The 22,099-nt window shown below is 48.2% G+C and overlaps 1 protein-coding gene across 2 annotated transcripts in view; it reads right to left on the bottom strand.

Annotated features, from left to right (window-relative positions):
• Positions 1 to 6,115: 6,115 nt before the first annotated feature.
• The window catches only part of UQCC1 (ubiquinol-cytochrome c reductase complex assembly factor 1), a 94,233-nt gene continuing 78,249 nt past the window's right edge, over positions 6,116 to 22,099 (bottom strand). For both annotated transcript variants that reach the window (XM_068987298.1, XM_068987297.1), the window contains 3 exons: positions 14,260 to 14,337; positions 10,963 to 11,076; positions 6,116 to 7,525 (listed from right to left, as the gene is read on the bottom strand). In XM_068987298.1, coding sequence (XP_068843399.1) covers positions 7,391 to 7,525; positions 10,963 to 11,076; positions 14,260 to 14,337 — 327 coding nt within the window. In that variant the 3' untranslated portion in view covers positions 6,116 to 7,390. The remainder of the gene's footprint in view (positions 7,526 to 10,962; positions 11,077 to 14,259; positions 14,338 to 22,099) is intronic.

The following is a 22,099-nucleotide window of genomic DNA, read 5'->3' on the forward strand; positions in this document are numbered from 1 at the left end:
GGAGAGGGGGTTTGGGAGTTCTCTCCCTTGAAGGAAACATGAATGAGGACAGGTGGGATGGGATATGTGGACAGATGGGTAGAGGGGGTGGAGGAAGGGACGTGCGGAAAGGCTGAGACCCCATCATCACAACATCCACAGTCTCGACCCAGACACAACCACCTTTCTAAAACAGAATGCCTCCAAATAAGAGGCACCTCCACCTCTTATTTCTCCAAAAAGAAATATTATCTATTAATCTCTTAAGTCTTCAACTTTTTTTTTTGCCCAACCCCACATCTTGTGGGATCTTAGTTCTTAGATCAGAGATTCAAAGCAGAGCCCTAACCACTGGACGGCTAGGGATTCCCTGCCACCTTGCCCCAACATCATTGGTCCAGCCACCTCTCCCTCCCCAGCCCAGCCCATCCCCTCACCCTCTGCCTATCCGGTCTGCCCAACACGTATTTAATGCCTACTTTAGGCCAGCACTGTGGTCCCAAAGATGAATAAGGCATGGTCTGTGCCCTGAAGGAACTGTTTGGCAAGGAAGGCAGACTCATAGGTAATTATAAGCCACAGAGTAAGCCAAGGTATGAACCCATTGCTTGGGGTTTATAGCTCATGAGCCACTCTGGAAACTGAGACGAACTACGTCCTATCCTCCATCCCCAATTAGAGTACAGCCCTCTGGCTGACTCTTTCTCGGATGGTGACTGGGAAGTGAAGGAGCTGTGTCTGGCTGCAGGGCAAGAGAAAAAGAGGGAAGAAGCAAGCCCGCACAGGTCAGGGGTTTGGTTCTTGACTGTGGAACCCTGAGTGAGCCTCTCCAGGCCCCGGCCTCCCATCTATAGAGCCAGAGGAGGCTGGGCTGGAGGTCTCCAAGTCCCTTCTAGTGCTCACATTGTGTTCTATCACTGTTTGACATTACAGGTCAGCACTTGAAGATTCTCTTCCTGGAAATTCCCCAGCCAGGATCTCTTTTCTCCCTTCAATAGAGGTACAGAGGCCCTTGACCTGGGCAGGCTCTGGGCCTGGGCTTAGCAGCGTGGCTCAAGGGAAGTCCCTTGGAAGCCACAGAAAACTTGTGAGGGGTGGTCAACACCCGGGTGGAGTGAGGGAGCAGATGATCATGCTGCTGCTGCTAAGTCGCTCCAGTCGTGTCCGATGATCATGACTAGGGCTCGTTTCACACACTAGCAAGGTGATACTCAAAATCCTTCAAACTGGGCTTCAACAGTACATGAACCGAGAACGTCCAGATGTACAAGCTGGATTTAGAACAGGCAGAGGAATCAAATCGTCGACATCCATTTGATCATAGAAAAAGCCAGGGGGTTAAAAAAAAATATCTACATATACTTCTGGTTCACAACTGTGGAAACTTCTTAAAGAGATGGGAATACCAGACCACCTTACCTGCCTCCTGAGAAACCTGTATTCAGGAGAAGAAGCAACAGTTAGAACCAGACATGGAACCACTGACTGACTGGTTCAAAATTGGGAAAGGAGTATGTCCAGGCTGTATATTGTCACCCTGCTTATGTAACTTCTATGCAGAGTACATCATGCGAAATGCCAGGCTGAATGACTCACAAACGGGGAAACAAGACTGCCTGAAGAAACATCAACAGCCTCAGATACGTAGATGATACCACTCAAATGGCAGAAAGTAAAGAGGAACTAAAGAGCCTCTTGGTGACGGTAAAAGAGAACAGTGAAGAAGCTAGCTTAAAACTCAATCTTCAAAAAACGAAGATCATGGCATCCAGATCATGGCAAAGAGATGGGGAAAAAGTGGAAACAGTGACAGATTTTTATTTCCTTGGGCTCCAAAATCACCGTGGATGATGACTGCAGCCATGAAATTAAAAGTGGGCAAGGCACGGTGGGATACAGTGGGAGAAGGCTGAAGCAGGCAGAACCAGAGCAGCGAGCAGAAGGCTGCTCCCAAGGGAAGAGCTCAAACACTTTGGGACTGTCCACAGACCTGCCTGCTCCCCTCCCTTCCCCACCCCAGCCCCAAGGGCTGATTAACTCTACGTTTCCTGGGCATCAGGAGCTCCTTTCCCTCTTGGCCCTCATCACAGACATCACTTGCCCCCCATGCGTCTTCCGGTCTCTGGTCTCAAGAAAGGGCTCCCTCCTCCTCTCCAAAGCCAGGCCCTTATTCTCAAGATCAGGCTTCCACTTTCAGAGGGATCTAACAATAATTCCTCACACTTGTGAGAAGTTTCCTACCATACTCATTGCTTCACACTTGATCAGGCTCCTCCCCAGCCCCACGCACATCTTCAGTCCTTTCCTGTCCTGAAAACACCTGCCCAATCTCCCTCCATTTCTTCTCATCAAGAGCACCTCCCAATATTTCACAACTATTGCCATAACCTGCTCCCGGAAGCCCTGACCCTGGAACAGTATAAAGCACTTAAGCTTCACCCACTTTCTCCCAGCCCCTAGGCTCTGCAACCTGCTCCATTAAGAGGCTCCTCCCTAGGGAAGCTGCCCATCCCCAACCCCCCAACCCCCCACAGCCCCATCTCAGGCTTCACCTGCCACACTGGTTCCTCCTCTTCCTACCACAGCCCCCACCCAACCTGCATCACTGTGAATGCTTTCTCCCACGCCCACCCCAGGGCCTGGTCTACCCTCATTTCATTCCTGGAAACACATCCAGTTTCATAAAGTGTCCCTTCTATATCCAAGACAAGGCCAAAGTCCTTGGCACTGAGGCCTTAACCACCCCCACCCTGAGATCCAAGCCTGCCCTATGCCCTCGCCCTCCTGTGGCATCTTCCGCAGCCCAACTCCTCTGCTAACATTTGCACCAAAGCAGCGGGGTGGGGCTCGGAAGACACAGAGGCTGTTAGCTTCACTCTGATTTCTCCTCAGTAGACCTCCCTGGCCTGTCTCATAGGATAATGTAATTAGCACTTGTAAAAAACACACACACACAAACAAAGAGGATTCAAGTTCCCCTCTTCTGCCAGGCATTGCCATCTGCCCGCTCCCAGGAAAGCTCTGGACGGCTCTTCAGGCTCCAGTTCGGTCAGGCATGAAGTCCTGACGATTTTATTCTGTGCATCTTTGGAGTTTGAACTCCTTTACGTTTCTACCATTGCCCCCAGGCCCTCAAGCCTAGATGGCCGGAATCCTTGCTGACTATGTCTGCGCACCCGGCACACTGCTGCGCATCCTCACTCCCACCAGGTCACAGTCCTGACGCAGTTACCAGGCTTTGACTCGTGGCCCCACCTGGATCTCTGCGACCTTCTCTTCCCTTAACCACCAACTCGGCTGGTCCATTCAGTCTGAAAGTTCCCAGCTCTGTGCCACAGACCCTCGCTTCCTGTTTTCCTTTCCACCTGCCTAAACCTTGCCCATCCTTTATGTCCCAACTCCCTTCAAGGCTTTCTGACTCTGGAGCCTGAACACTGTACTGACTTTTCCTGTTAATTCGCCCACAGAAACCCAAGAAGCTGGAATACTGCTCTAGGTTTCCTTTCGCTTTTCAACGGAGCACAACTGGCCTTCCCCATGCCATGTTCCTTTTCTAGAACTAAAAGCATTGCACTTGAGTGTCAGACTGCCTGAGTCCACATGCAGGATAAACTTGGACCTCTCCAAGCTGCAGTCCTCCTCAGCAGTTAAGACGAACTTATAGGTAATACTTACCTCATAGAAATGTCAGAGGATTAAATGAGATACTAAGTGAAAATACCAAGCAGCGTCTGGCGCAGAACCGAAACAGGAAAAATACTGGCTGAAGGGTGGGCTGGGCTTTAATCACAGCTTGATGTAAGAAGAGTTGACTCACTGGAAAAGACTCTGATGCTGGGAGGGATTGGGGGCAGGAGGAGAAGGGGACGACAGAGGATGAGATGGCTGGATGGCATCACGGACTCGATGGACGTGAGTCTGAGTGAACTCCAGGAGTTGGTGATGGACAGGGAGGCCTGGCGTGCTGCAATTCATGGGGTCGCAAAGAGTTGGACACGACTGAGCGACTGAACTGATGTAAGAAAGCAATACTTGCAATGTTTAAAATTTTAGGCAATACTGAAAGCTTAGGGGTACTATTTGCTACACTGTTCAGGGTTTCTCATTTTAAAACCCTACACTGTTCTCTGAGATTAAGGAAAACATTTGTTTCTTCTGATTAGTAAGCGTAATTCCTTTTATGTGACAGTGGGAACTATACAACCTTCGGCCGGCCTCATTTCTGCTGTTGGCTTCTAGGGAGCCCAGAGCAAGGTTTTTGTGTTTCTTTTAAAATTTATTTTTGGTTGTGCTTGGTCTTCACTGCTGCACGCAGACTTTCCCTGGTTGCAGTGAGGTGGGTTACTCGTTGTTGGCGGTACCCGGGCTTCTCCCTGAGGTGGCTTCTCTTATTGCAGAACACAGGCTCAGTAGTTGTGACACACAGGCTTAAGTTGCCCACCGCATGTGGGAACTTCACGGATCAGGGATCGACCCCGTGTCTCCAGCATTGGCAGGCGGATTCTTAACCACTGGACAACCAGAAGTCCCAGAGCAAGGTTTTATCCTCAATTGCAGGTTTCCTCACTGACCTGCGGGAGGCAGTGTTGGGTGGGAAGAGAGCGAGAGCCCCGGGGCTGAAGATGAAGGCTGGGTAGCCTTCCAGGCTTCCCTGAGCCATAGTCCCCTCTCTTGCGTAAAGGGAAGAAAGACCAGGAGGAAGAAAGACCTATTTAACAAGACTGCTTGAGACAACTGATAGGCTGCCCCCAAAGTCATGTGATAACATGATTATTTTCCCTCCTGATATTTGTATCTTATCTTGTAAACTTTGTTTTGCAGTTTTTACACCTGTTATCTCTTAATCTGTTGTTATCTTTTCTGGAAGTATGCAAAAGTGTTAAGTCACTCAGTCGTGTGAGGCTCTTCTGTCCATGGAATTCTCCAAGCAAGAACACTGGAATTGGTTGCCATTCCCTTCTCCAAGGATTCTTCCCAACCCAGGGCTGGAAGTATGTAGAATACAAATAAAAGACAAAATTATTCCTAGAGAGCAATATCCCTGATGGCAAGAAACCACATCTCTCACTTGTTCTGTATAACAATTTGCAATAGAAAAGCATTTAGCTATAGAAAGAATGTTTGGCTTTCATTCTTATTTGAAGGCCAAGGGAGGCACTTCATACTGAACTGTTACACAATAAGCTGTAGTACAGACTGAGAACAGTCCAGAAAGGGGCTCCTGGTTGGTGATTTGGTCATTCATTCCTTCTTTCATTTATCAAAGATCACCCGGATGCCTACCGAGGTCCAGGCATGCTGTTAGATGCTGGAGAAACAAAGTGGACTGATGCAAACCCCAGCGCCCACTCTCAAGGGGCTCACAGTGCAGGATGGAGGGCGGATATGTAAAAAAACAGTTCCACTGGAGGATACTGCCTGGGGTGGACAGGAGAGGTGGCATGGGGAATATGTGGATTTCTATAGACAGAAGAGGGGAGAGGATTCCAGGTAGAGAAAACATACAGGGTTGCCCCAAGTGGTTCAGTTTGCTCAGAGAAGAAATGGGCTAGAGACTCACAAAAATAAGAAGAGCCTGGCAGCCTCCAAGATGCCCATGGCCAGGAAGCGAGGGCTTTGGAAACATCAGAGACGTGACAGACTGACCTGGCTTTTTGAAACACGGCTCTGAATTACAAGTTGCAGTGTTTAATGATTACTCATCTTGTGGATACAGGACTTGGCCCTGCAGGTGGAGACCATCTGCTGCTGGAGGTATTCACAGAGGGCCCGTGTGGGCACAGGCCAACAGGGATGTTGAGAAAGGGAGTCCAGTTGTGGACCAGGGCTGGACTAAATGACCACTAATGTTCCTTCCAAATCAGAGATTCCATGATTCTAAAGCAAGCCCGGTAGCTGAACCAGGGCTGTGGGCTGGGCTCTGTGGTTAGGGAGCTGCCCTGGGCAGCAAATGGGTTAAGGCTCAAATAACTTTTATATATAAATTAATGTGTAGAGTTGGGAGCCAAAATCTGTTCCATTAATTTTTCCATCCATTCCAGGAGCAGTTAGGTACACACAGTAAAGTTTATTTTGGTGCATGGTATACTTCACTCCATTAAAAATAAATTAATCAGCAAATTCCTGCCTGGCTCAGCTCTGGTTTATGTAAATAGTGCCCAGCTGTAATGAGTTACAAGGTGTTATTATCTAACACACACAGAGGAGGCTTCACTCTGGAGCTCCGCGTGCAACAAAAGCATCTTAAATAAACTCAGAGAAGGCCGTTTGATTTGTAATGTTTTCACAGAAGTGGGATATACCTCATCCATATAGAGTTTCTTTATATGACTCATTTTATAGCAAGTTAAATGAAGGAAGTTTGACTGGGAGGGGGGAGGGAGGGGCGATATAGTTCTCCACCCCCTTCTTCAATTTAAAGAAAATCCCCCAAAAGATGACCCACACTCAGGGGGAGGAGACTAGTCCTCAGGGGCTCAGACCACGGGGGCTCTGCAGCACGTGCTCCAGAAGCTAGGAAGCGGGCGGAAAGCTGAGCACGGAGCGGGGCCCTGGGGTGGTGCGATGAAGCCAGGAAGCGTTCTCTTCCCCACAGTATCTCATGTAAGGGGAGCCGAGGGAGGAAAGACAGCATGACTCTACCCCAGTCCAGTGGGGGCGTGTGTGACAAAGGGAACTGTCTTGAGGCCTCAGGATGTGACAAGCCCCCTGGCCAGACAGGCCTCCTGCGTCCCCGAGGACGGGGTCAGCAGGAGACGCCTTGGCCAGAACAGTGACATCTCTGTGAACTGGAGACAGAAGCAGCAGCAGAGACCCCACCCCACCCGAACCTCCTCTGCTCCTGTCTCTAACTGAGCTGGCACTGCTTCTCAACTCATGGCCTCCACCACCTCAGGTGTGTTTCTAAAAGACCCGGGAATAAAGAAGAACCATGGCAGAGAGATGTCTCTGGGTCTTTTAATGGCCAACTCAAGCCCACGGCTCAAAGCTGGAGGACAGCGTGTGGTTACCCAGCCTGATTCAGCAGCATTACTCACTGCTTCTAGGCCACGGTGGGTCCTTGAGGGGAGGCAGCTGTCCCCTATTGAACCTACCCCCTTTCCCTTCTGTGGTCAATCACATGGTTTCTGGAGGGCACTTGGGGAGCGTGTGCAGGGAGCTCCTGCTCAGGGCTTCTCTTGACGGAGAGGACACCTTAGAAGGGCTAAGGGTTCTCCCAGCACTGTACCCCACCCGATCAGACTCCTGGGCGTACTAAAAGGAAAATCAACACAAATGGGGCCAGGTATTTGACAGATGCTGTTCAAAGGTCAGTTCAGGCCACTTCCTGCAGGATCCTGAGCCAAACAGGCACCTCTCTTCTGGCAGTTCCTCAAAGCTAGCTGTCCAGCTGTTCGGAGGGACCAGCCCATCAAAGACCCTCGTCGTTATAAGTTGGGGAATGAGGCTTCAGGACGCTCTGAGGATTCTTCTCCACTAGAGGGCGCCAGCTCACCTCCCCTGTCAGAAGCAGATCCTCACCGTTCATGGAGTCCAGGTACTGTATCTGCAACCAGACAAGAAAGTCACAAGAGCAGGACAGACGTGAAGTGGCGCGTGAGGTGGTGGAAGGAACGAGCCTCCCAAATGAGAGGACCGGAGTGGGGAATGGGGAGCGAGGGGCAGGAGGGGCTTCTGACCATCCCAGCTCCCAAGCCCAGGGATGAAGGGTGGTCTCTGATTGCCCAGATTATTTCATTTAAGGGGGTTTGAAGAAACAAGTCATTAAGGAAGCTTTCTCAGGCCTTAGGGAATTCCCTGCTGTACTTCTGAATGGACACATGTCTGACACACAAGCACTGACTTTCTGAACTGCAGGAACTTTCCATGGAGTGTGTGCTGGAGGAGACATGTCCTTGGTGTGTTTGTGTATGTGTCTGTTAATTTAAGTTCTCTTGTCTGAGAAAGGGACCCATAAATAGTGATGTGTGTGTGTCTTTTAATTTAAGTTCCCTTGTCTGAGAAAGGGACACATAAATAGTGATGTGTACCCCATAGGTCTTAATAAGCACACTGCTAGTTTGTTCTTTAGTTGCTAGGCTGTGTCTGACTCTTTTGTGACCCCATGGATTGCAGCCTGCCAGGTTCCTCTGTCCATGGGATTTCCCAGGCAAGAATACTTGAGTGGGTTGCCATTTCCTCCTCCTCCAGAGGATCTTCTCGACCCAGGATTGAACCCACATCTCCTGCATTGGTAGGCAGATTCTTTACCGCTGAGCCACCAGGGAAGTCAATAACTGCTAGTCACTAGAACTTAAAAAAAAAGGATGCTTCTACCCTCCTCTAGTAGGCTCTGACCCCAGGGTTAGTGGGCGCCAGCTTCACCCCTCTAGGATAGCTCAGGTTTATCCCTCTGAACAATGTGGAGATGGGACACTGACAGAGAACATGTGCAGCTGCAGGGAGGGGTGGTCAGGCAGTTGGCAAGAGGCAGGAGCTCTAATGAGTGGCCAGGCCTTAGGCGATAGAGGCCTCCTCTGGGAGGATTCCCAAGCTCCTGCTAGTAAGGAGAGGAGAAATGCTTTACAGGAGACAGGCAAACTCCAGGGCAAGAGCTGGATCAGGGCAGGAGTCAGCACTGGATTCAAAAGATGAGGTTCCACTGCGAGGGTGAGAAGGCAACTGGGGGGCAAGGAGAGGCGGCAGGAGTCAAGAGCCTCACCTTAGGCCTCAGATCCAACTCCCTATCCCAAGAGACCCTCCACTCCTGCTGCTTCTTATTCAGCCTTCGGACCCTCGTCCTCACCCCGTCTGTCACATATACCTCGGGCCTGGATCTCCAAATCTCCAGATATGCTCTGCTGTCTTCCAGGGCAAGAGATCAACCGACATTATTATCTTCCCTAAAACCCTGGCTCAGACGGTAAAGCATCTGTCTACAATGCAGGAGACCTGGGTTCAATCCCTGGGTCAGGAAGATTCCCTGGAGAAGGAAGCGGCAACCCACTCCAGTACTCTTGCCTAGAAAATCCCATGGATGGAGGAGCTTGGTGCAGGCTACTGTCCATGGGGTCGCAAAGAGTCGGGCACGAATGAGCCACTTCACAACCCACTCTTCTTTTCAATCACTCCATTCTGTGCCTAATGCCACCACTTTGCCCATCTCCTGGGTAGAAACTCTCAATTTAATCTCTGGTTCTTGGGTGATCTAGCAGACTAACTGGCATCACGGCCAGGACAGCCTCCTGGTCTTCCCTGATTCACTCGCTCGGACTTAGTCCCGCCTTTCTTCAGCCTTCCACAGTACTCTGTTCCTGCCTGCGCACATCGAAGACTGACTTATTCCAGGGGAGCCTTGTGCCTGACTGGCTTCCTTGTCAAATCATAAGCTGGATCCTTGAGGGCAGGACTGGGTCTTAATAATTTCTGCGCTCTCAACAGGACGGCTGGCACAATAGGTGCTCAAAAGGTTTGCTGACAGAACTGCGTCCCCAACAAAGCTCACTGCTTGCCTAAGAGCTCCCTCACTACTCTCCTATTGCCTTCTTCTCATCAGGGCACTAGGGGACTTCTTACGGGGGTACTGGTGTGGCAGTCCCTTCCTTCAGGGCCCTCAGAGAGGTCCCAGCTGTGCCCTTGTTGTGGCCCCTGGCACAAGCCCACCGCAGCCAATGGAAAAGTTGGGCTGGTCTCTCAGAAAACATAGCATTTGCTTTGCCAATTGCTGCTCCTGTCTGAGGGCGGGTCCAGTCAACAGTGTGAGCCTCAGAGTTCTCTGTGGGTGGGGTCCTCTGGCCACATTGCCTTCTTCCCGGCTCTGGCAGATTTGAAGAACGGTCAAACAGAAGTCCTGGCTTCTGGGGTTCTCTACCCTCTGGGTCTGAAGAGCCCTAGTATATAGTTTTTCCAGTGATCACCCAGCTGGGCCTGCTGGCCCTGTCTTCTCCTCGGGGCCAGAGCCTGGCATTCCCTTTCCCGGCTGTTAGAGGCTTGAAGGCCGTGGACACAGGTGAATAAGGGAATGACTGTGAGGTGAGGCTCCTTCAGGTCCAGGGGCCAGGCCCACAAAGCAAAGGTGTGACTCATGGGACAGGCTGAGCTGATGAGCTGTCTGGAGCAGCTGAGCCTCTAGTGGCCGCATGAATCACCCAGCTGTGCAGCCTGACTCACTGGGCGACCCTGGAAAAGCCTGCATGTGCCTCTTGCTTGCCACTCAGCTCCCTCGTCTCTAACATATGGATTTCTCATCAATACAGAATTAGGGGGCAGAGAGAACAGGAGTGAATTCTCCCTGGACTCAAGGGAAACTATGTAGTTAAGCAGTCCTCACTCGAGAGCTCTCTCTTAGAAGCTTTGGGAGCCCTGGGCAGCCAGAGGAGTGAGGGATGAAGCGGGGGAACCCTGCTTGACGACAGGTGGCAGCACCCAGTGGGGAGAGGATCATGGGATGCTGTCTGGAGCCCAATTCTGCTAGAAGCCAGGGGTTCAAAGTGGGCCCAGGAGGACTGCTGGGACAGAGGAGCTGCTCTGCACCCCCGGCTGTGGCTTTACAAGCAGACTGTGTGCGCCCAGGATCCAGCACAGCCCTGGGCACACGGCAGACAGCCGAGTGTGTGGTGAATGAACACCTGCAGGTTTATGAAAGCAGCAGGCCACTCTGCCCTTGTTCTTCTGTTCCTACTCCCCGCCCCCTGACCTGGCTCATGACTGGATCCAAAGAAGGGGCTCTTTTTTTTTCTGGGGAGGGGGTCAGTGAAGTAGAAAAGGAGAGCTTTATTGCTTTGCCAGGCAAAGAGAGACACGTCAGGCTTCCGCCTCGAAAACCTGTGTCTCCCAGAAGATGCTCTTTGTCCGTGCCTGCTGCTGACATGATTTGGTCAGAATTCCCTCAGACTGGAGTCTGGGAACTCAGCCTCTCATGACCCTCTGAAGTCCAGCACCCACAGACCTCAGGAAGGACCTGCTGTCCGGGAGACTCTGGAGGGGAGGGGAGGGGCTGCTCACCTGTTTCCTCACATACTCTACCAACAATTCAAGTTGCCGAGGGTCTTCACATTTCTGGTTGAAGAAGGTTCTCCAGAGGGCGGCCGCCAGCCCACGGTCATCTGAAAGGATTCCCTGGAACACACAGCACAACTGGTCTTTTGGGGTGAATGGCAGAGCCAGGAGACAGAAGCTGGGGATATCGCAAACATGCGAGCAACCCTAGGACCGGCTCAGAAGAAACAGGGCAAGTGCGTGGCAGAGCTGGGAGGGGCCTGAGAGGGCATGTGGCCTCCCCCTTCATTCAATACAGAGGAAGAATGCAGGACCCAGAGGGGCCAAGCGGCTGGATAAAAAGGTGGAGGCAGAGACGGGGTCGCGTCTGACGGGCCCTCCTGGGCCACAGCTGCCTACAGCACTGCCAGGCCCAGCCAACACCCGCAAGGAGAGGTGGGAGCAGCAGCAGTTCTAGCGCCGTCCACAAGGAATGGATTCACCGTATTGTGAGTGTACGCTTCCTCCTAAGAACAGAGTGTTACAGGTTTTCCTCTCCTGGTCCAAGGACACACATCTGCACAGCAACTAGGTCTTTGGGGATGGGAGCCCGGCACCTTGGCCTCCCTGTCACCCAGCTCTGGGGTGGCCCGGCCTCCTCCACAGCAGAGGAACAGGCTGTTCGGCAGGACTGCCACGGGCCACAGGGGAGTGCTCAGAACCTGTGTGTGCCTACCATCGGCTGTCCTGGCACAGCAGAGAGCACGCTGTTGGGAAGCCCAAATATCACAGAGGCCTGCATCATGGACTAGGGCCATGTTCTAGCTTGGAGCTCTGAGGAAGGAGAGGGGAGGGTCCTTCTTCCTGAGCAAGGGTGACTGAGGGACAGGCCCTGAGAAGTTGCTCTGTCCAGGTGCCAAGGCAGCATGTGGAACCAGAGGAAGTGCTGACTGGGCCTTGGAAGTCAGCTAGAAGGCCAGATCTTATCCTGGCCCTGTCAGTCCCCAGCTCAGAGATGGTGGGCAATTTATTAAACCCAAGTCTCAACCTTCCCATCTGTTTAAACAGAGACTAAAATCCCTGCCCTCCTTATAGCATCTTTGAATTATAAGAGAGAACATAAAGGTGTTTTGTGCAGTGTGACATGAAGATTAGGCTTCGGCGTGCAGCTGTGAACAGAACTGAAGCAACAGTGGCATCTGGGGATCGGACCGCCTGAATTCAAATGGCAGCTCCGTCACTTGGCAGCTGTGTGCCCTTTGGAAAGCCACTAGCTCTTCCTGAGCCCTGGTTTCTCATAACCTGAATGACCAAAATAACACCTGTGCCACAAATTAAGAGACAATGGTCATGAAAGGCTCTATAAGTGGTAAGGACATTACACAAAAGAGCCAGGATCACTTATTCGATGTTCTGCTGTGGTCAGGCCCCCGGGGCACTGTGGTACCTGAGGTTTGGCCTTAGGTCTGCTGCCAGAAAGGCCATGTCCAGTAGGGGGTATGGGCAGTTTGAAGGAAAGACTGTTCACCTGTCTCAAATGCCCCCTTGCTAAACACCCCTACAATTCCACAGCTTAAAAGACTGTCCTGGCACAATGGCTGAGTCGGGAAAACCAACTTCTTTTGGCAGATGGGGACAGGAGCCAAGAACAAGCTCGGGCACATCACCGTTCTCCAAGCTATTTGCTAACACAACAACCTGCCTGTGTCTGAAGTGCCCTGGGCACATGCCGGAGTGCTGCTGGCAGCAACTCATATGTGCTACACGAGAGGGAACAGGAGTGGGAGCGAGTATTATGAGGACTTAGAAAACGAGCCCAGAGCACAGGACAGCAAAAGCCCCAGGAGCCAGGGCCTGCCGCAGACAGCCTCGGCGATGGGCGAGATGGCTGGGAAGGGGCAAGTCTATAATCAACTAGGAGGAAAAGGATGACTCAGAACTCAGATTAACAATGATAGCAACGTGACTGGTCCAGACTGTCAAGAGTTTCTTGCCACACCTGGCTCTGATGACCAGGTGGAAACTGTTACCCTGGCTGGGAAGATAAGTGCACTCAGAGGTTCTTGAGCGAAGGTGGTTGATGTGAGGTCACGGGATGGCACTGACCAGCTCGAGTCAGGACGTGGTGGCTGGCACAGAGCAGGAGCACAATACAAGCAGCTGAATAGCTCAGCGAGCCCCACTTCAACCCTCTTCCCACCACAATGCTAGTAAGCTGAAGACAAATGGGAGACTGGTCTGAGGGAGGAAGCAGGAAAAAAATGGGTGCCTAGAAGGCAAAAATTAGTTTGCATAACAGTTTTCCCACAGTCTACTAGGATATCGACTTATTTTCCCTCACGACACAAAAAAAGCATCCTTCCAGAAATTGAGATGCCTAGGTCTAGAGGAACTGAGAGGAAGCCAACGGCCCTGGAGGACCCTGGAAGTAGGCTAGTGGCCCAGGGGCTGGGAGGAGCGGAGAATAGAATAGTATTTATTATTTACTAGGCACAGAGTTTCAATTTGGGAAGATCAGAGAAAGTTCTGGAGACGGCTGGTGGTCATGGCTGCTCAACAACATGAATATACTCAACGCCACTAAAATGTACACTTTAAATGGTAAATTTTATGTTATGTAAATTTTGCAATAAAAAATGAGACAGATCTAAATGTCATTAGGTAGGACATCCAAGATATATTGCTCAGTTAAAAAAAGCAAGTTACAGAATGGTGAGCGCAGAATAACTTTCATTTGCATAAAGAAAACAAATCCATAGGTGCTTGTGTATGTACAGGTAACATCTGTAAGGACACCCAATAAACTATTAACAAGGTTTTCCTCTGGGGCAGGGAGCTGGGCAGGCGAGAAAGGGGGCCTTCTATTTTCTATTTCAACCATTTAGGCAGAGTTTCATGAATTTTCAAATGAATGCGTACTGCTTTTATAACTGAAGCCCCCAAAAGTGTGTGACTTGTCTGGCAGACTGTGCTGCTGATATGGGCGTGCCTTCCTCTCTCTGGAGCATCTGGGGCTGAGATATTGACCAATCTGCCTGTGTCCCTCCATCCAGCACCCCACAGGCACTCAATAAATGCCAGCTAGTTGAATGATCTGACCATACTACGTAGTGCTTTCTTTCTCAAGTATTAGACAAACTTCTGGGCACACTCATTCTGGTTGCTGAGTCAATGAAGGTGAGGAAATAGTAAAATATGAAGTGAAACAGTAAAATAGTGGCAGGCAGTGATGACGGGCCCTGAAGCTTCTTTCAGAAGTTCTCATCAACAGCCTTTGTTGGGGGAAGGCCACTGTTCTGTCTGAGGCTTGGTAAACCATCTTACCTCATCATATCCTAAGATTGCGGCATAGAAATTATTTGTCATAAGCATCATGTTCTTCTTCAGGATATAGGAATTAACCTACAGAAACAAAATGGCAAAAACAAAAGTATAAAATAAAGGAAAAAAACTATAAAGTATGGTTTTTGGCTCCTGACTGACACAGACAGCAGAACTGAGAAAGAAGGCTCCTAACAGGTCAAACTCCTGCCCCATCCTCCTATTTCCCTGCTCTGTTGGGATTCTCCCCAATTTGACAACTTCTTTTAGACTTTGGTCCTGAATTATACAAAGCAGTACTCAGTTTTATGAACTAAGCCCCGACTATGTGTCAGGCTCTGTGCTGGATCCTATGAACACAAAGAAAAAGAAACGGCTTCTTGACTGGAGAAGCACATCGTCTATTAAAAACAGACCTGTATTAATAAAAAAAAAATAATCACACTGCAACATGTTACCTCAAATTCTATCCCCAAAGTGGGGAGTGATAAGTAAATTTTAGTACAAATGGTCTCTGCTTGGGGTAGCGGACGGGGGTGGTGCTGCTGGGAAGTTCTCTAAGGAGGTGATGTTTAACTGGACCTCAGAGGAAGAGTCTGACGAGAGAGCTAGGGGGTAGGAAAGAGGACATTCGAGACACGGGGAATAAGCTGTACAAGGTGCAGGGGCAGGAAAGAAAATGAGGAAGGGTGAACGGGCAGGAACAGAAAGGAGTCTGCTACAGCAAAAGCACAAGCAAAGTGGCCAGAGGTGGGAAGAGGAGGAAGAGAGGCCGGGCTGTGCGTGAGATGCTGAGGAGAAAGGCGAGCCCCTGAGGCTGTGAAGAGTCGGGGAGAACAGGATGGGCTGAACTAGTGAGACTGTTCATGTGAACGGACTGTTCCAGAAACGCAATGTCAGTGAGACTGTGGAGCCTCAGGTAGAATTCCTCTCAGAGAACAGCCAGGTGAGCCTGCGGAACCCAGAGTGCAGTTCACGAAACCTCTTCTACAGGAGGACACTTTGACTCCAGGAATCTGACCTCCAGGAATATGCTTAAAGAAAGGGGTCCATGTTTTACTCCTCTCTGGCATCCCAGCAGAAAACCTGGTGTCAAACGTAATACACAGAAAGGACTTGCTGACTATTTAAATTCACAAGTTTAAGAAACAACCCAGTCATTTGGAACTTTATATGGAGAATAAAATTTGTGCTTAACAACCATGACTGTTGCCCACCATCATCTTCTCCATTTACTGAGCACCTGTTATGGGCCATGTGCTTTATGGACATCATCTCTTCTGCCACTGGAGCCCAGAGAGATAGATATGCTATCATCATGCTTTTATAGACACAGAAAACTGAGACTCAGATAGGTGAGGTGATGAGCTCTAGGTCCCACAGCAAAGTAGTGATGAAGTATCCAGGTCAGTCTGAATCCCAAGTCCATGTTCCTGACATTCCAGCAGGTTCCTGCCTCCGGGAAGATGATTTTACTTTGGGTCATAAATCAAATACTGAATGATTTCATCCTGTGGTTTATCACTGGTCTCTGAAGAAGGACAGAAAGGAGTACTGAAAGGATCTGGATTTAGTCAGAAAACTTGGGTTCAAGTCATAATTCTGCTGTATACCTAGGATGTGATCTTGGGCAAGTCAAGTAACCTATCTAAGTCTATGTCCTTGTCTTTGAAATGCCCTACACAGAGGACTGGTTTGTACAGCAAATGAATTAGCATGTACTTCATTCATCTGTTCACTCATTCATTTATTCCACGATGTATGCTGAAAGCCTTGGTAAGCTGCAAAGTGCTCTGCAAATGCAAGGAATTATGAGTAATACCTTCTGGTTTGTTTATATAAAACTAAAACCAGCTCCAATACTTTATAGTCATGGACAATTTTCAAAAAGAGAGAGAGAATTGTGAGACTCAAGACTGGAAAATGTGAGACTGGATGCAGACAGTGGTGCAATCCATGACCTTTCCCACCCCACCTTCACCCCAGGCCAAAACAGCCATTCGTCTTTTGTGTTCCCAGAGCTCTCTTGTCCACACTTCTCCTGGGGACACAACACCTGTCCCACAGTTTTCGAGCAGCTGAAAGGCCATGAGGAACTCCGTCTGATGAATCTTAACGCCCCAACACCTAGGCTAGTGCCTGGCCAGAGCAGGGTTTAGGGCTGGCATGCTGAGGACTGAATCCTCACAAGGGTTGAGTGCCACACAGAGCGTGTTCTATCCAGTCACATCCTTCTGTCTGCTTCCGTTTATTGCTCCTTCCCGTTTATTGCTTCTGTTTATTGTACCTTCCGTGTTTCAGAAATTTCAGAACTGCCGAACTTCTTACTGTGCCATCTTCCAGTATGGGCTAAGGTAGCGTTGAGAAACAGGCCAGAATTGAGTTACTTCCTTCTGCAAGAAGACGGTGGGACTACCACCCATCCTCCTGCTGAGGGGCTCCTCTTCCTCCTCCCCTATGAGTCATTCTAACTGTGCAAGAAGAACCAGAGTGGGACATCCCTGAGGGTCCAGTGGTTAAGACTTTGCCTTCCAATGCAGGGGGTGCGGGTTTGATCCCCGGTTGGGGAGCTAAGATCCCACAAGCCTCGCAGCCAGAAACCAAAACATAAGACAGAAGCCAATGTTGTAACAAAGTCAATAAAGACTTTAAAAATGGTCCATATCAAAAAAAAAATCTTAAAAAAAAAAAAAAAGAATCAGGGCCACAAAGGGATGATGTCAGAGATGTCGAGCACAAAGGCAGCAACTGTCCGAGGTAAACATTCACTGAACCTGCTCAGCAGAGCTAGCTTGTGTGCTACATCAAACCAGTCAGCTTTAGAGCTGGAAGGGCCCTCGGATGTCACCTTGCTCATCCCTTTGAGGAAATGGTGAACTGAGACCCCAAAGGGGAAGGGACTCTGCCCCCCAGGTCCCACATCAACTTAGTCTCAGAGCCAAGATTAGAACTGATTTCACCATGTGCAAGGCATTTCCAGAGGTCACCAACATATTAACATACAAATTTCAATTCCTGCTTTCCAATAAAGCTCATTTACATACAGACATCCTTTCTCCTCTTGGGATGCACACCTGAGTTCTGGCCCACTATTGCCCAGAAGGAATGGAGAGGAGGAGTCCAGTTCCTTATGAGCAAGGATCCTCTACCTCCTGGTTCTCTATTCTAACTCTGGTGACCTATGAGCTGCCTCTCCCCTCACCTCCAGCTGAGAGGTGGCAAGCTGCCACAGCTAGGAATTGTTTTTAGATCTCATCACTGAAGCAGGATTAGATCATGAAAAGGGCCCTTCCTGGAAGAGGGTGGAAGCTCCATCAATGCAGACACATGATCTGCAGGCAACAGGTGAGGCTAAGTGACAGCAGCTTCTTGAACTATTGGAATCGCCCTGCAGGGCTCTTCTAACCAGCCCAGCAGCTCAAGGGGGCTGGATATTCCCTCTGGTGAACCTCTGCTGAGGCTTCTCAGGCGGCTCAGTAGTGACGACTCCACCTGCCAACGCAGATGTGGATTCAATCCCTGGGTCGGGAAGATTCCCTGGAGAAGGCAATAGCAACCCACTCCAGTATTCTTGCCTGGAGAATCCCATGGAAAGAGGAGCCTGGCGGGCTACAGTCCATGGGGTCACAGAGAGTCAGACCTGAGTGAGTGACTGAGCACAGACAACACACAGAACCTCTGCTGGGATCTTATTCCCTCACTTAAGCTTTTGTCTGCTGGTGTGCAGGTCCTCACTGCCAGATAATTCCATATGGAGCACCCTGCCCATGCATAGACAAATCAGATGAGAAACTCTCTCCAGCTAATGCTGGGTCATTGTCTTATTAAACTCTTCTCCTTTCTATAATGCTTTGCTTTTTTATAAAAACCCATACATATAGCACCACCACAAGGAAAAGGTTCCTTTTATATCAGTTACTCATATTTTCCCATTTATTTAAGCTATTAAAATTCATGCAGATATTTTATAAGCCATCAGGATTTGGTGACTGCTATTACTGAATGTTTAATAATAAACGAAACAGAAGAAATCAGAGGGTTAAATGATGACTGCAATTCCTGTAATGACTTAATTAAATTTTTATTGAGTACATAAACTATGATGTCACTTCTAGCCAACCATGGGTCTGCTTTCCTAGCATGTCACAGGGTGGGAGCACTCGATAGGAGGCTAGGCTAAATGAGCAGCAAGTCTCAGCTGAAATGGGGAGGGGAGCGAGGCTCATGTAACACACTCAATAAATTATCCGTTCATTTTTAAACAAAGTCCATGAGTTATAATATATTTGCCATGCACTTTTTATGACATAATAAAAATGTTACCTTAAGGATTACTTAACACATACTACAAATGTTACAGCAGAGGCAAGCACAAGGGGCAAAGAAAACAAACACGAGCAGGCCAGGGACGGGTCCTGGAGTTTACGTCCCGGGGGAACAGCACAGTATATTAAAAAGGCAATGCAAAAATGGTGGTGGGGCATGGGGGACAAGAGTTCAGGGTTACTAATCAGCAGATTAATGAATGAGACAACCAACAGGGAACACAAGTAAAGCAATAATGAATCTTGCAAGGCACATGCTTAATTAATGTAGTATTCTCAAGGAGGAATATTTGCTTTAAAGAGATGCCAGTTCGTCTGAGGCCAGTTTGCTGCCCTCTTTCCCCTTTTCCCTGTCGCTGCTCTTAAAGACATTTATGTGGCTGCTTAACAGAGGAACTGATGATGGAGGGACTGACGGAAGATCAAGTTGAAACTCTTCCGTGAGCTCTGTAAGGTTCCTAGTGATCTGTTCTTGGTCGTCTTTCCTCCCTCACCTCCCGTCTCCCTACTTCTATCTCACCCTCCGTCAGAGTAAACGATGTGCAATTTCCACAAACATGTCATGTTCTCTCCTGGGTCTCAAATATACTGCTGCCAGGAATCCTCCTTTCTTTATCCACAGGGATGCTAACTCCTTCTTATCTTCTAAGACTTAGCTTACAAATGATGTCTTCTAAAAAGCCTCCTCACTCCCCAGTCTACAGGTGCTACAAAAGCATCTCAGAAACAGTCCCCATAATTCACTGTTTACCACGTGCCAAGAACCACGATAAGAGCTTTATACACATAAGCTCACTAAGTCTTTCCCAGTGACTGAGATAGGTGCTATTAACTATCCCCACTTTAGAGAAGAGGAAACTGTTATCTGGGAAGGTTAAGGTTATACAGCTAGGAAACAGTGGGTCAGGATTAGAATACAGGGCAGTTCGACTTCAATGCTTACCTATGTTGGAACAAATGCCATAAATAAAGCGGCTGCCCTCCCATGTGCCCTACATCTCGGGTTATCAGTAGACGCGGGGCTAAAAGCTACCACGTGTGCGTGCTGTGTGTGCTCAGTCACTTATTGTGTCCGACTCTGCAACCCCATGGTGTGTAGCCTGCCGGGCTCCTCTTGTCCACTGAATTTTTCAACCAAAATACTGGAGCGGGTTTGCCATTTTAAATCCTCTTCCAGAGGATCTTCTTGCCCCAGGAATAAATCCCATGTCTCGTGTCTCCTGCACTGGCAAGCAAGTTCTTTACCACTAGTGCCGCTGTGGTTGTGGGTAAAAACAACTCAGATATTCCCAATTACAAAGGTAGCTAGGAGTGGGCTACCAGATGGGTGATCAGTGGCCAATTACTAATATTAATACATCAGACATCTCCAGTAAAAGCTAAGCCCCATTCCTGGGTAAACTAGGGGGAAAGGTATAATTATGGTGCAGGAGAAGAGAATGAAACAAAGTTAGCAAGGGCAACACAAGAACTGATGAGCATGAAGGTAGTAAGAAATGTTAAGGCTACTGAGGCAAAGCTGCTAACAGTAGCAGGGTAATAACAATTTATTAGAATGGAAGAATGATAAAGGGTGCCCAAAATTGCTGACTGAAGCGTAAATAACATATCAAATTCAATGTAAGGCTATAATGCAGCACAAAGGATGGCAAGTTTCAGTTGTCTTTCTAGGGATTAGTAATGACAACAGCAACACTTGGCAATGTCAACACCACAGCTATAGTCATTGCGTGGCAATAGGCTAATATGCACTGAACATCAGCCTATCTAATGTTAGAAATGAGTTCACTGTTCAATATTATAAGAAATACACAGAAACAGTGAAAACAAGGGCACATGGAGAGACCAAATACACGTGTGCATGTAACTCACTTGCATTATAAATGAAAGATCTACTGAAGATCTTTTAGCAATGATCACAAAACCCAACAAAACAACTCTGTGTGGTATGTGTGCATTCAGTAGGTCCAGAGAAAACTGTGTTAAGACCAAGAAGAAAAGGAAAAATAATAAAAGATGGACATTTTCTTTTCCTTTTTTTTAAAAGAAAATGTGAACATTTGAGTACAGCTGTGCCAGTTGTGATGAAAAACCAACCTAAACATGGCATGAGGTAATCCTTACATCTCATCTTAATAAAATTTCAAATGTTTAATGTACAAAGAGAAGCTTGCTACACTGAAATGCCTTTAAAAATATTTTTCCTTATTATTTATTTGTATGTTTTGAAAGTCCCAGTTTTACTGCTTGGGATCTGAATATTCAAGATCTGTATAGCTTGATAATGTTCTAAAAAACAAAGCTGTGAATTTCTCAATATTAAATTCTGAATGGTTACAAAGTACAGGAGCCTTTTCCTCAGACATGGAAAACAGCAAAGCAAGAGATGGCTGTCTGTGGAAGTTATAGTCATTTACTCTCTTGACAAGGCATTCAAACATATCCACAAGCCCATAATCACCCTGAAAAGAAGCTGATAAGGTACAGTAAGGTCCTGGGAAGATCAAACTATCATGCCAAGTTAATTTTCTTCCATGTCAAGACACACAAGGTGAGAGGAAGATAGCCATAATCTCTAATTTCTGAAGTTTCTGAACACGTCTCATGCATACTGATAGAGGTATCAACACTGGCTTCAAAGAGTGGCTCTTTTAACAACTGATAGCACGACATCCTAAAGGAAACAATTCGGGGGCAGGGGGTGGGCCCTCTCTGTACTGCTCATAATTATGATAGTGGAGGCAGCAATGATGAACATACATCACATTTGAACTGACAATGTTTTCATGTGTGTGATCTTATTTGCGCCTCACAACCATAATAACCTTGCCCTCCAAGATCTCAGCCTGATTGTTATCCTCAATCTATAAACAAGGAAACAGAAGCTCAAAGATGTTAAGTAACTTGCCCCAAAGTCACACCCTGCTTGTGTGTTAGCAGTCAGGGCTGGAACTTTTATCTCAGACAGCTGGTACCTAAATCTAGCATCTTCTCTCCAATTATCACACCTTTCTGCATCTGATGAGTCATATCGGAAATGGAGAATCACATAAGCACAAAGCTCCAACTGCTAATTTCAGTACTTTGGAAAACAAAAGTAAAATGGAAATGCCTCTGAAGTGTTGAAAAATCATCTTAGAAACAAGACGAGACTCAACAAGGTCAAATGCACAGGATCATATCTAGGACAAAATAACAGGATGAAGGAGGGTCTGACTATGGAGTCATAATTAAGACCCAGAACAAATTCCTGATCACGAGCTGAGAAGTGTGATAGGGATAATCATAACTGAATATATCAAAAGAAATGCAGTCTACAAAGCTCCGAAAGTTTTCCTTCCTCTATTATTGAAATAGTCGAGTCTTTTGTTTTAGCTACAGTACTTAAGAATAAACATGAGGAAACCAGATAAATTTCAATGAAGAATGTCAGATAGGAATGATCACACTGCGTTGGCACCAGTCACAAGGCAGGACAGTCGATTCTATGGCCAACAGAAATACTCAAGAGGCTATTC

The sequence above is a fragment of the Capricornis sumatraensis genome, chromosome 15 (genome assembly GCF_032405125.1).
Source record: "Capricornis sumatraensis isolate serow.1 chromosome 15, serow.2, whole genome shotgun sequence".
Lineage (NCBI taxonomy): Eukaryota > Metazoa > Chordata > Mammalia > Artiodactyla > Bovidae > Capricornis > Capricornis sumatraensis.